We start from the raw sequence: 13526 nt of genomic DNA, 5'->3' as shown, positions 1-13526 counted from the left end.
ACGAGCTAAAATTGTAGGAGACATATATTGGTAATTCGTCTATAATTAGTACCTAAAACTACTCAAAATTTCTACTGAATTGATGACAAGATCTGTCTGATTATTATGAGAATTTCCAATATTGCGTCTTGTGAGAATTGGAATGAAGGCCCAGTTTAAGGCCTCTAATCAGTAGTAGTAAGATTGATAAATTTAGGGCCTATATTGCAAATTGAAATTGCTCATATTTTCTCTCTAATTTATTCATATTGTAATCCAATATTCATATGTATACTTTCTTATATTTTTCTAATTGTAATAGACCCTTAGTTACCAAATACTCTATACACTTTTCCATCTATATTTATATTCATATTTTCACCTTTGCATCTCACTTTTATGTCATTTCATCATGTGTTCACTGGAAACCATAGCTTAAGATATGTATTTGCTTGGAAATAAATATGATTATTATATTTCGTACAAACATGTATACATGGTGTGAATAGTACAAATACATCATGCACGCATACGTTGAGTTAGTAGTTTTTATAATGACAATAGCAAAAGTACGTGGATAATTTTGGAGCATATATTGAGGAACTTTAGGATTATTTTTATAATGACACATGTAGCTAGTTCTATATTTGGATTTAGTTTAGGCTATTTTTGGTAATGGTAGAGGTTGGTAATTTATATGCAAATTTAAGGTGTTGATTTAGGGTTTTTTATAATGACATAGATAAATATTGCTTGAAGATCTTTTTTTCATAATGGTGGAGGTAGCTAATTTAGGTGCAAATTTTACGGGTTACTTCACATTATTTTTTCATGATGCCATATATAGTGTTACTTTAGGATATTTTTAATAATCATAGATATAGTTAATTTAGATTAATTTAGCGACTTTAGATGTGATAATTAGGTAATTTAGATGAAGATTAGGGGTTTACTTTACGTTATTTGTCATTATAGTAGAAGTAGGTACTTTAATAATATAGAGGTTGATTTTAGAGTATTCCCATAATTATAGGTGTGTGTAATTTTTAAAAACTAGAGTAGATACAATGGCTAATATGGCCAATGAAAAATAGATTCTATCAATTGATGGTTAAATATTATGATTTTTTATAATAATTTGTAGAATTTGTATTTCTTTGCTAGCATACCTTGTGACAATTAACACGGAGGATCTAAAGAAAATATTCGATTAGTAGTAGTATGATTTATAGTCAAAAGTAAAAAAAAAAATGTCCTGCGCAAAGCAAACTTGATTTATATTATATTTTAGGTGCCTAAATTTTAAGACAATTTCAGGTAGCACTCTTGACTCTTGTACTATCAATTAATACAAGTAAATTGTCACTTTTGTGATTTGTTATGTGTCTTTGTGTCATAACTTATCGAATTTTTGTCCTTGTCTGACTATAAAATAATTATAAATTGTTAAATTATCTTCGTACCAACACATATAAGATTTTATTAGGTTTGTGGTTTTGTCTAACATGTTTTTTAATTCTCGGAACTAAAAATTACAGATTGTGTCTACAAAAATTGAGACAAACTAGAACTGCAATTTTAATATAAAATATATGTAATAACTGTCGTCTGAATGAAAACTAAAATTTAGGCACCTGAAATTTAGCAAATCCCTTACATTTGTGATAGGAGGTTCTTCTTCAGCTTCAATTATTGGATTTATCATTGATCAGTTGAGAGCTGAGACGAGATTAGTCATTAGAACTTAGAAGACCCTTGCATTGCCTGACGTAAACCGCGTCGTCCGTTCTCAAGGATCAGGAAATTTGGTCACTCCACGGTGGTGCTCCAACGCCGGTGGTGAAATCTCGTTTTGGTCCGGTATATTTGGTGGTCTCATTGGACGCCAGGCTACGCGTAGACGTACGACACATGACACATGCACGTCCGGCATGTGAACGAACACCAAGGGTACATACCCTGCACACGCGCTCTGCAGCTAGCTCCACAAATCCATGAGAGGTGAGTCGACTAGACTTTTATCGGCGGCGGCCGGCCGACAAGCCCAGCTCAGCTCATGGCCGCCCGCCCGCTCCGAAACTCTCGTTGACAACGCCGCCCCGGCCGCCGGCCGGACCGCAGGCACCCCCTGAAATAAAGCCTCATTACCCTCACCAAGAAGGCTAATAAGCCACGGGGAGGCAACAACAGCTATCCCCGTCGCCGATCGATCCACCGCCCAGCAGTGAATCCAAGTGACCCCCAAAAGTCCCAAAGTTTGCCGACAAATAAAACAAATGCATGTGACCGCCACCCTTTCGTCGTCTCCTTTTTCCTATGGCATATGTATGTAGCAGTGGTGGATGATATCGATATCACTTATCAGAATCAGATCATCTTTATCATCAACTGGTTTACTCCTTTTGATGGATTCCTTCATTCATCTCCTCGGCCGCGCTTGACTTACCCCTGATTAAGCAATCGCTTAACCACACAACACCTTCACCTCTTTTTCTACACATGTTATTAGCCGTCCTAGGCTAGGCTTTTCAGTCTTTGGCACACCACCAACCAGTCCAGCTTTGCTCACACTCTTCCACCTCCCCTCGCTGTGTACATACATACGTGCGCAGGGCGTGCGTGTGTATATATAAGCACAGGTTCTTGTAGCCTCAAACTTGCTCCACCAATTCATTTCATAATATAAGGCGCGAATCTATCTATCTATCGACCTACGCAAAGATGCGTAACATCGGCATGCTGCGGGCGCTGCTCCTGGCGCTCGCCGCCGCCGCCGCCGCCGTCGCCGCCGCCGAGAAGAGGAAGACGTACATCGTCCACATGGCCAAGTCGGCGATGCCGGCCGAGTACGCGGACCACGCCGAGTGGTACGGCGCGTCGCTGTGCTCCGTCTCCGCCTCCGCCTCCCCCGCCATGATGCTGTACGCGTACGACACCGTCCTGCACGGCTTCTCTGCGCGCCTGACGCCGCAGGAGGCGAGCGACCTGGCGTCCGCGGACGGGGTGCTGGCCGTCAACCCGGAGGCGCGGTACGAGCTGCACACCACGCGGACGCCCGAGTTCCTGGGCATCGCCGGCGGGGACGCCGGACAGGGCCTGTTCCCGCAGTCCGGAACCGCGGCCGACGTCGTCGTCGGGGTGCTCGACACGGGCGCCTGGCCCGAGAGCAAGAGCTACAACGACGCGGGCCTCGCCGAGGTGCCCGCGTGGTGGAAGGGCGCGTGCGAGGCCGGCGCCAGCGGCTTCGCCGCCTGCAATCGCAAGCTCGTGGGCGCCCGGTTCTTCAGCAAGGGCTACGAGGCCGCGATGGGGCCCATGGACAAGGACCGGGAGTCCCGCTCCCCGCGCGACGACGACGGGCACGGCACGCACACCAGCTCCACGGCCGCGGGAGCCGCCGTCCCCGGCGCCAGCCTCTTCGGCTTCGCAGCAGGCACGGCGCGCGGCATGGCGCCCCGCGCGCGCGTCGCGGTGTACAAGGTGTGCTGGCTCGGCGGGTGTTTCAGCTCCGACATCCTCGCGGGCATGGACGCCGCCGTCGCCGACGGGTGCGGCGTGCTCTCGCTCTCGCTGGGGGGAGGCGCCGCCGACTACTCCCGCGACAGCGTCGCCATCGGCGCGTTCGCCGCCACGGAGCAGAACGTCCTCGTCTCCTGCTCGGCGGGCAACGCTGGCCCGGGGAGCTCCACGCTCTCCAACGTGGCGCCGTGGATCACCACCGTCGGCGCCGGCACGCTCGACCGCGACTTCCCGGCGTACGTCGTGCTCGGCGACGGAAAGAACTACACGGGCGTCTCGCTCTACTCCGGGAATAAGCCGCTCCCCAGCGCCCCGATCCCCATCCTGTACGCGGCCAACGCCTCCAACTCCACCGCGGGGAACCTGTGCATGCCCGGGACGCTCACTCCGGAGAAGGTGGCCGGCAAGATCGTCGTGTGCGACCGCGGCGTCAGCGCGCGCGTCCAGAAGGGCCTCGTCGTGCGCGACGCGGGAGGCGCCGGCATGGTGCTCTCCAACACTGCCGCCAACGGCCAGGAGCTCGTCGCCGACGCGCACCTCCTCCCCGCCGCGGGAGTCGGCGAGAGGGAAGGCACGGCGATCAAGTCGTACGTGGCCTCCGACCCGAACCCCACGGCGACGATCGTGGTGGCCGGGACGCAGGTGGGGGTGCGCCCCTCGCCCGTGGTGGCGGCGTTCTCGTCGCGCGGGCCCAACATGGTGACGCCGGAGATCCTGAAGCCGGACATGATCGCGCCCGGGGTGAACATCCTGGCGGCGTGGACGGGCAAGGCCGGTCCGACGGGCCTCGAAGCCGACACCCGCCGCGTGGGCTTCAACATCATCTCCGGCACGTCCATGTCGTGCCCGCACGTGAGCGGGCTGGCGGCGCTGCTCCGGAGCGCGCACCCGGAGTGGAGCCCCGCCGCCGTGCGCTCGGCGCTGATGACCACGGCCTACGCCAGCTACTCCGGCGGCCCCAGGTCATCGCCCCTGCTGGACGCGGCGACGGGCGAGGCGGCCACGCCGTTCGACTACGGCGCCGGGCACGTGGACCCCGCACGGGCGGTGGACCCGGGGCTGGTGTACGACCTGGGCACCCGTGACTACGTGGACTTCCTTTGCGCGCTCAAGTACAGCTCCACCATGATCGCCGCCGTGGCGCGGAGCCGGGAGTACGCGTGCGCGGAGAACAAGACCTACTCCGTGGGCAGCCTCAACTACCCGTCCTTCTCGGTGGCCTACTCGACGGCGAACGGCGACGGCGGCGGGGACTCGACCACGGTGACGCACAGGCGCACGCTGACCAACGTGGGCGAGGCGGGCACGTACAAGGTGTCGACGTCGCTCGCCGACGCCAAGGGCGTGGCCGTGGCCGTGGAGCCGACGGAGCTGGAGTTCACGTCGGCGGGGGAGAAGAAGAGCTACACGGTGAGGTTCACGTCCAAGTCGCAGCCGTCGGGCACCACCGGCTTCGGCCGGCTCGTCTGGTCGGACGGGAAGCACAGCGTGGGCAGCCCGATGGCGTTCACGTGGACCTGATGGACGGATGGATACCATACGACGGTGGTTTTTGGCGTCTCAGCCTCAAAACAAGGCCCATAATCCATGTGATGGCCACGTATACTACACTACCCAGTCAAAAGGGCTGGAGTGTAGTAGGATGGGAAGGTGAAAATTGGAGGTTTCTTCTGTGTTGTTATTACTGCTAATAAGGTCATTAATCCTACGAGCGCCTGTAGATTGTGATTTTTGGATGGAAATGGGATTTGGGTGATGGTTGGATGGAGATTGATGGTGCTTAATTGGAATGGAATTATTAGAAAGAAGATGATGTAGGTTGGATGACTGGGGCTTGCAAGCTGGATGGACTGGACTGGACCAGAGTGCGAGTGCAAGGGGCCAAGGGCAGCTAGCTTCACAATGACTGATTGGAACCTTCTGGGGGACTGTCGCCTATCAGAAATGTTGTCCACGAATGTTTTTCGTTCTAGTCACCAAAAAAAAAGTTTTTCGTTCTACCTTTTTTTTGAAAAGTCTTAATTCGTTACATTTTTTGTGGCTTTACCTGAAATTGTGGAAATGTAATAACGCTTATATATTATCCTCTCATCATGAGCCATGATGCTTTGATTTTTTAGTAATATCACAGTTGAGAGATCAATTTTCAAAAAGAAAGTAGAGAACACTTCAACCCTTATAGTAATATTACAGTTGAGAAATCAATTTTCAAAAGGAAAGTAGAGAACACTTCAACTGTATTCGTTTTTTTTTTTCAAAAAACACTTGAACCGAGACGTTTAATTTAGGCCACTGGGAAGCAGATTTTAGTACTAGAAAAGTACTCCTTCATGTGGGTTTGTCGGTTCAGCTACAAGGTACACACACACACACACACACACACACACACACACACACACACACACACACATATATATATATATATATATATATATATATATATATATATATATATATATATATATATATATATATATATATATAAGTAAGTAAATGGTGCATATAGCACTCTCTTAATCGTGAGAAAATATTATATGATTATCATATGCTCGCTAGTAATTAGACATTAATAGTATATATTTTTTAGATAAGCCAACAAAGACATTAATTAATAGTATATATGCATGTTGTCTTTTTAAAGTTGATTTGGAGAGTACTTCACCTCGTTTCCCTTATGGTTTGGGATATATATATTTTGAATTTTAAATATTTGAATAGCTTATCGTTACTGATACTGTGCGGACGTCCATCCCGTCCAGATGGCCCCGCACAGGAACGACTCGAGCAGCTGTGAACCCCCCCTCACATCCAACCAGTGACCCCCCAACAGACGGGAATGGACGCACCCACTCGCTCTCCCCCGCTCTATCGCATGCACTCACTCTCCTCCCTCTCCCCCGCAGGCATTCGCTCCCGCTCGCCCGAGCCGCTCTCTGGGCGCGCCCCTGGACGGGGATGCCGCACCCACGTGCGAGCTCGCTGCCGCCTCCGCCCAGTCGTGCTCCCTCCATCCCTCCCTCCCCCGCGACCTGCATGTCACCCCACGCTCCCCAGCGACCTCACTCCCGCTCCCCCACCGGAGACAAGGACGGCGGCGGCTCCGACGAGGTAGGTCGTTTCTCATCTAGATCTGAGTCATCCTCCTCCTCTGGATCTGAGCTCTCCTCCTCCTTCTCCTCTCTCCTCCTTTGGATCGGGATCTGAGGGACGCGGCAGTGGCTAGGGTTCCAGCGAGCTCTGTTGCAGTAGGCTTGTTTTGCTGTTGCAACAAGTAATATTTCTTTGTTGCATTAGTCTCTTTTTTCTGATGTTGCATCTCGCATTGCGCTTTGTTTATGTTGTTGCAGTAGCCTTGTTTTGCTGTTGCAATAAGTAAAATTTCTTTGTTGCATTAGTCTCTTTTTTCTGATGTTGCATCTCGCATTGTGCTTTGTTTCTGTTGTTGCAGTAGCCTTGTTTTGCTGTTGCAACTAGTAATTTTTCTTTGTTGCATTAGTCTTTTTTTTTCCTGATGTTGCTTTCTCACATTGCGCTTTGTTCTGTTTGTTGCAGTAGCCTTATTCTGCTGTTGCAACAAGTAATATTTCTTTGTTGCATTAGTTTCTTTTTTTTGATCTTGCATCTCACATTACAGTAGCTTTGTTCTGTTGTTGCAGTCGCTTTGTTTTGATGTTGCAGTAGACTTGTTCTGATGTTGTAAACAAGTAATACTTCTGATGGGAGCGCGGTGAGGATGCGACGCACCTAGCGGGGCGCGATGGGATGACAGGGGGACGGGCGGCACGACGGGAAGGCTGGATGGCGGCGTGGTGGGAGGTCGGGCCATGCGTGAGCATGGGGCGGGCCGCCGCGACTGACGAGTGGCGCCCGAGTCGGACGGACCCGAGGCGCTAGTTGTTCAGCCTTTATTCCTAACTCTGATGCCAAACGATTCACTGCACTTGTACTACTTGCCACCACCTCATCATCACACAAACGAAAAAGAAAGAAAACAAGCGGCACTATGTCCAACAAATGCTAGAATAAAATTTTGGGTCCCCATTGAAAGCGAAATATTCATGTACAAGCTAAATAAAACGCAACTCTTCCTCAGGAAATACGAAAAGGAAATCCGTGCCAAATTAAATTCTCTGGTCAGGATTCAGGTTTTTTGAACGGTGGCTAGGAAACAAATATTGACTAATATAAAACCCAGTGACTAGTGATAGAAGCAGTCCTTTGTGATCAAAGTTAATGTAATCAATCTCTTTGTAAAGCGACAGTGATGAATGAATGAAATAAACAAGGGCGTGTAAGGTAAAGGGAGGCAAGAGAGGAGTAGGACATGGAAGAAAGAGGCAAAAGAAGAAAGAAAAAAAGGGCCGCCGGTAAGGAAAAAGGAAGATACGCAGCGTGGATGAGAGGGAGAATTAATTAATTATTAAAGGGGCGAAAATAAAGAAAGATGGGCAGGCTGGCAGTGGCAAGCAGGAGTGAAGGGACAGAGGAGGACAGCTCGAATAAAGGCAGCGCGAAACGAAATGAAAAATGTTGTTGCTCCGCATCGGATCGGTATGGGCCCGTGAGTTAGAAAAAACAGAGTGCCTGGGCTTCTCTTTTCCTCTTCCAGCTGCCTCGCTGGCCCAATGCCGAGACATGCCTTTTGCCTTTTCTTTTTTTCTTTTTGTGTATGCATATAGTATACGGCGGTTGTTCGCCGAGCGGAGTCAGTCAGAGGTTGGGAGGCGGCTACCTGTAAACCCCGGCAATTGATTGATTCATAGTGTAGTGTAGGAGAGGTTAAAAGATCCTAATTCAACCACATCCGTCCTAGTGTTTCTTCCCTACTTTGTCAGTCTGTGACAAACAATATAGTAGAGGTTAAAACATCCATTCAGGCAAAAGGCAGGCATATTAGGCTCCGTTTTGATTTTATGGTTTAAAGTTTATAAAAACTTCACCTCTTAAGGCTCCAAACATATGGTCTAAAATGCTGTCTAAAGTTTAACCAACTATCAACCTGATAAAAAAACTATTAGACCATTAGAATTTAGACCACATAAGTATGCTAAAATGATCTAATGACTATCAACCAACTAAACTTTGGATCATGGGATCCAAACAGGATCTTATTAGCTCATTGAACGGACACGGAACTATGTATTATATAGTGCAACTCTCTCTCACCTTTCTCAGAAATTAACACCTGTGTGGACATACCAAGGCCCATTGTATTCAGGCAGAGCAGGCATACTGAATGAAATTCAGAAACTAACACTTGTGTGGACATAGTAACACTTGAGTAAAGCAACATTAGTGGGGCAAAAAGTTCATGACGATTAAAGCGATGCTGATTTAGTCTGTGCACTGGATATCATATTTGTTGAGAACAGCGAACGTGGCATGGTTCTCATAGAACCTCACCTTCCTCTCTGCAAATCTGCAGCTAGTACTAGTAGATGCAGAGAACATGTCAAAGCAGCGACGAAGAAGATAACCAGACACTAGTGGTATCCAGCAAACTCGGCCAACAAATGCTGCCTGCAGGACGATTTCATATCACACACTTGGTTTTAACGAGATGAGCTACTATACATACCTTTCACCGTTTCACGTTGCCTCTGTATTTTCTCTTCTCTAAAAAAAACGAAGTGTTAATTGTTCTGATTTGCTCTCCAATAACTGCCTGCCCATCCAAAAGAATCTGGTGCGATTGGACTTTTCATCAATATATAACAGCAATAGTTCGCCGGGATGCATGGTGGATTTATTCATCAGCATATGCCATGTATTCTGGGCTTTTTTGCGTGCATGTATTCGACGCATGCCGATTGCCGACAGCTTTTGCTTCACTTGTTTGCAAGCTTTGTCTATATCTACAGATAATGGGGTTTCAGACATTCTTTTTTTCTTTCTTTTAAGGCGGTGTTTATATGATTTTGCATACAGTATGTGAGACATGTTTTTTGCTGAGCGTGGCGGGCAGATCAAGGAATTTACCTGTAAACGGCTCCAATTGATCCACCTGCTGGTCAGGCAGAGCAGGCATACTGAAGGCAATTCATAAACTAACACTTGTGTGGACATAGCAACGTTAGTGGAGGAAAAAGTTCATGACAATTAAAGCGATGCTGATTTAGTTTGTGCTCTGGATCAGTGGCAGCTAAGCTAGCTAGCTTATATTCTTGACAGAAGCAGCAAAGGTGGCATGATTGTCATGGAACCTTACCTTCCTCCCTGCACCTAGTACTAGTAGTCTGAGGTACATGCATGCAGAGAAAATGTCAAAACTAATTAAGCAGCGACGAAGAAGATAACCGGCCAGACACTAGTGGTATCCATCAGCAAAATCGGCCAAAGAATACTCCACGATACAGAAAGTGGGGTTTCAGTCTGCAGGGGCAAAGCCAACCCCAAGAATGGACAGGGTCTTCAACATATAAACATCAGGCTATAGATAGTGTTATCAACAATGTAAAATAGTAATTTTCTACTGATTTTCTCAAAATCCATCGGGTCGGCTGACCTCGACAAGTTTTTTTTTAACCCAAAAATACTCATATTTATTAATAGCACGTCCAAACTAAATTTTAGAAACTAGCTCTTTTCATCATGCCAAATGTGATGGTGTTACTCGCCACTATGTTCACACCACATGCATGGCAATGACTCATTGACACGCTACCGTCACGGTCCAAAATTTTCACGTATGCCGCCATCGTGGAACTAGAGTTACGCCATCCTCCTTGGCATGATATAATCGCAGTTAATTCACGCCATACTATTTAGCACGACTCACTACGTGTAACTTCTCTTATGTGGATTCAAAACGAATGAGATAGAGACCTACAAAAATCTTGTAACTTTTTGTGTAGACAACAAAAATCAACGATGACCTATTTTGCTTAGAACTGATATCAGAGCTTTTTTATTTTTAAAACTTAACTTCTTTCTGAAATGCTATATTTGAGTTTTTGGTTAAACTATTTTTTTCTTAGCAGTCCAAAAGAAAGGACGTCATGTAATTTTTCAAGTAGATGTGATGCTAAAAATCAAGCGCGGCAAATTTTGCTTGTATCTAACACCATAGCTTTTGTTTTGAAATGAAACTTCTTTCTGGAACGCTATATTTAAGTTTTTGGTTAAGCTTGTTAGCACCAAATGGTTTCCAAAACTCCTAAAAATCATCTATATTCTTAGCCCAAGGAGTAGTATTTTATCATGTAATTTCGAAGCTTATGTGTTCAAGTGAAATACAAAGTTCCTTGATAAAGCATGTGTTGAAAATTAGGTTTTAATGTGCAATCAGATTTAAAAGCATTCAAAACAAGCTCAAAATTTTAAAGATCATACCATTTTTTCAGCGTTCCTCTAGCTAAGTTGGTTAGGTGTGGCTTCATTAGTACTCCTCGAGTCATGGGTTCGAATCCCCGTGGGAGCGAATTTTAAGCTAGGGTTAAAAAAATTCTCTAGTCTGTCTCATGCCAAAGCACAGGTCTAAGGCTCAGCCCAGGTCATTGGTCGTTCTCATAAAGACTACGGTTCCGCTGTGTATGGGTGGGATAGGGGTTCAGGGTTTTTCTTGACCTGCGTGAGAAGGTCTTCCCTGTCAAACAATGCCTGAGGTAGTCATACCCCACACAGGTGAAGTTTTTTTCAAAAAGGTTTGCCACTCTATTTCTGGGTTTATGAACTTGCGTGAAAGCAACTAAAATAGTTGCATTAGAACTCATATTGAACCATGAAAATGTGCTCAAACTTCAAAGTGTTCACCCTGCTATTGTTCTCCTATGTATAAGATACAATGTTGATGTTGGTACTAGGGTTTGTTGTTAAGCAAAAAATGGAAAATATGGCCTAACTTTTGGAGGTTCCTGTAAAGAATTAGGTAGAGGGGAATTTAAATCTACAGCAGTTGGACCTGAGCATTGTTGGATGCTATAGCAACTTTATGAAACCATACCTCTAGTTATATCTCTGTGGATTATCTTAAGAAGATAGTAGAAACTATTATTATCATGATATGTGAGGCAACATGTCTGAATCCGATCAAAAATAGGATATTTAGCAAGTGGCCTTCGCCAGATAAACTTGATAATACTTTGACACAATACACGGTGTTATGGTGCAGTGTTCCCATGCTTATCGCTATGTCCTCGGGCATGTCCTGGACACACAGTGGCAGGGTTGATGAATTGAAGGACATGGGGATCACCACCATTAAAGAAATTGGCATTGCCATCGACTAATTTGCCTACTACGACTATGTCCACTACATCAACCACTTCGATGGAGGCGAATCCATGAAGTGAAGCTGTTGAGGGATCAAGGCCATGCTAAGGCTCAAGTTATGAAAAGCGAAACCATGGAGGCTCCAACGAAGGTTGCTCCGAAGATCAATCAAAGACAAAAGCATCCCTATTCAATCTTTGTATAGACAAAAGTTTTATGCGTGCTCTTTTCTCCTTATCCTTTTTACCATACGGTTTTCTAGATGGAGTTTTCAATGTAGCGCACATGGGTGGGTTTTGAAGGGCAATCCTCACAGCCAAGTCTGAGTTATAATTTGACTTCATATAGTCATAATAACTATAGGGAATTCCTCACAAAGTCTGAGTTATAATTTGACTTTCATATAGCCAAGTCTAAGTATCTAGTGGCCTGTTTGTAAATTATAGGAACTTGTTTATAATTGAAAGCCTCACCAAGGGATTAAATAAAAATATCTACCTTCCACCTCCCTTATAAAAAGGAGGCAAGGGATAGGTGGAATGGACTCTTGGCCTCTCATACACTCTCCATTCTCATTGTCTTGTCGTATTTTCTCTATGTTCGGTGCAAGGTCCAATAGAAATTTTTTATTCAGTCAAATTCGAATAACTAAGCTAGTAACAGAATAGATCATGAAATGTCAAGAGTGTGAAACTAAAATAAATTAAGAAGCAAGATTAAATAGATTATAAGCTGCTCAATTGGAATATACAAAAATAAGAAAATCACATTGCGCTGCGTCAATTTTATATATAGTTGCAGACTTTATGTTTGTCAGTGAATTAAATAAAAAATACTAAAATCATATTCATGCGTGTTATTTTGCGTTTACAATAAGAAGAACATAACAATTAGATTAATATCCTTTCGATGTCTCTATAGGAACCTCCAAAAGGCAGTAGGATGTAACCTATTATCAATAGACCCTCTAAATCAGACTATAGCTTGAACCATTGTCTTTGTTCTTGAATCCAGCTAGGTAAAGGTTGTCGCTCCCTAGAGCTATTTCTATTTTCTTATCTCCTCTTCAAACTAGTTTGACTGGAACCCAGTTCAATGGTACTTCACTAACGTGGTTTTCACTAGTTGTGAATCCTGTGGACACCGATGAGTCTAGATGAGATGCCAAACATAGGCATCTTGCTCCTCCCGCCACTAGCGTCGCCACCACAGCACCGCAACATTCATCGGAAGGGGAAGCACCCGGTGAGCATTTGGAGATGATTGGAGAGGAATGATAAGCTGCAGTCAACCGCACCCACGTAGATAGCAGGGAGGAGAACGAGGTGGTGATGAGAAGCCAAATGGCGAGAAGGTGGAGGTAGTTGGCCACGGCGATAACTGCGAGAGGAGAGGTGGTGAGGGTTTTAGTTCGGAAGGATAGAGGATTCGGGGAGTGGGAGCAGGACGCGATGATGGCTGATGATGGGTAGGTGGCCGGTGATGGCACATGTCGAGACATGAGAGACGGCGAGAGGAGAGGAGAGGAGAGGAGAGGAGACACGAGGGACAACGAGAGTAGTGGAGGGGCGGCCATGTCGAGGAGGGGTTTTGCTCTGGAAGAAGGTGAAGAAGGCTTGGGAGTTAAATTGAATGGGAGGGGAAAACAAATTGGGGAGTAAGGGCTACAGAACATCCGCTGGGTGGTGATCCTAGATCGGCTAGTGGGTCTGCGAGGCGAGGTTTTTAGGGCCTACTGGTCAGCGGAAGACGAGAGGAGACAATGCGCTGACCACGTCTAACACGGCTGAACGGCTGCCGGATTGGAAGATTTTGGA

The 13526-nt window shown here is 46.2% G+C and overlaps 1 protein-coding gene across 1 annotated transcript; it reads left to right on the top strand.

Annotated features, from left to right (window-relative positions):
- Positions 1–2513: 2513 nt before the first annotated feature.
- Positions 2514–5581, top strand: LOC136512143 (subtilisin-like protease SBT1.7). The gene has a single exon (XM_066506159.1). It carries the CDS (start codon positions 2701–2703, stop codon positions 5017–5019), a length of 2319 nt encoding a protein of 772 aa, XP_066362256.1. The 5' UTR covers positions 2514–2700; the 3' UTR covers positions 5020–5581.
- Positions 5582–13526: the final 7945 nt, after the last annotated feature.

The sequence above is a fragment of the Miscanthus floridulus genome, chromosome 1, assembly GCF_019320115.1.
Source record: "Miscanthus floridulus cultivar M001 chromosome 1, ASM1932011v1, whole genome shotgun sequence".
NCBI classification, from domain to species: Eukaryota; Viridiplantae; Streptophyta; class Magnoliopsida; order Poales; family Poaceae; genus Miscanthus; species Miscanthus floridulus.
The sequence above is the reverse complement of the archived record's forward strand: the minus strand, read 5'-3'. Positions and strand labels throughout refer to the sequence as shown.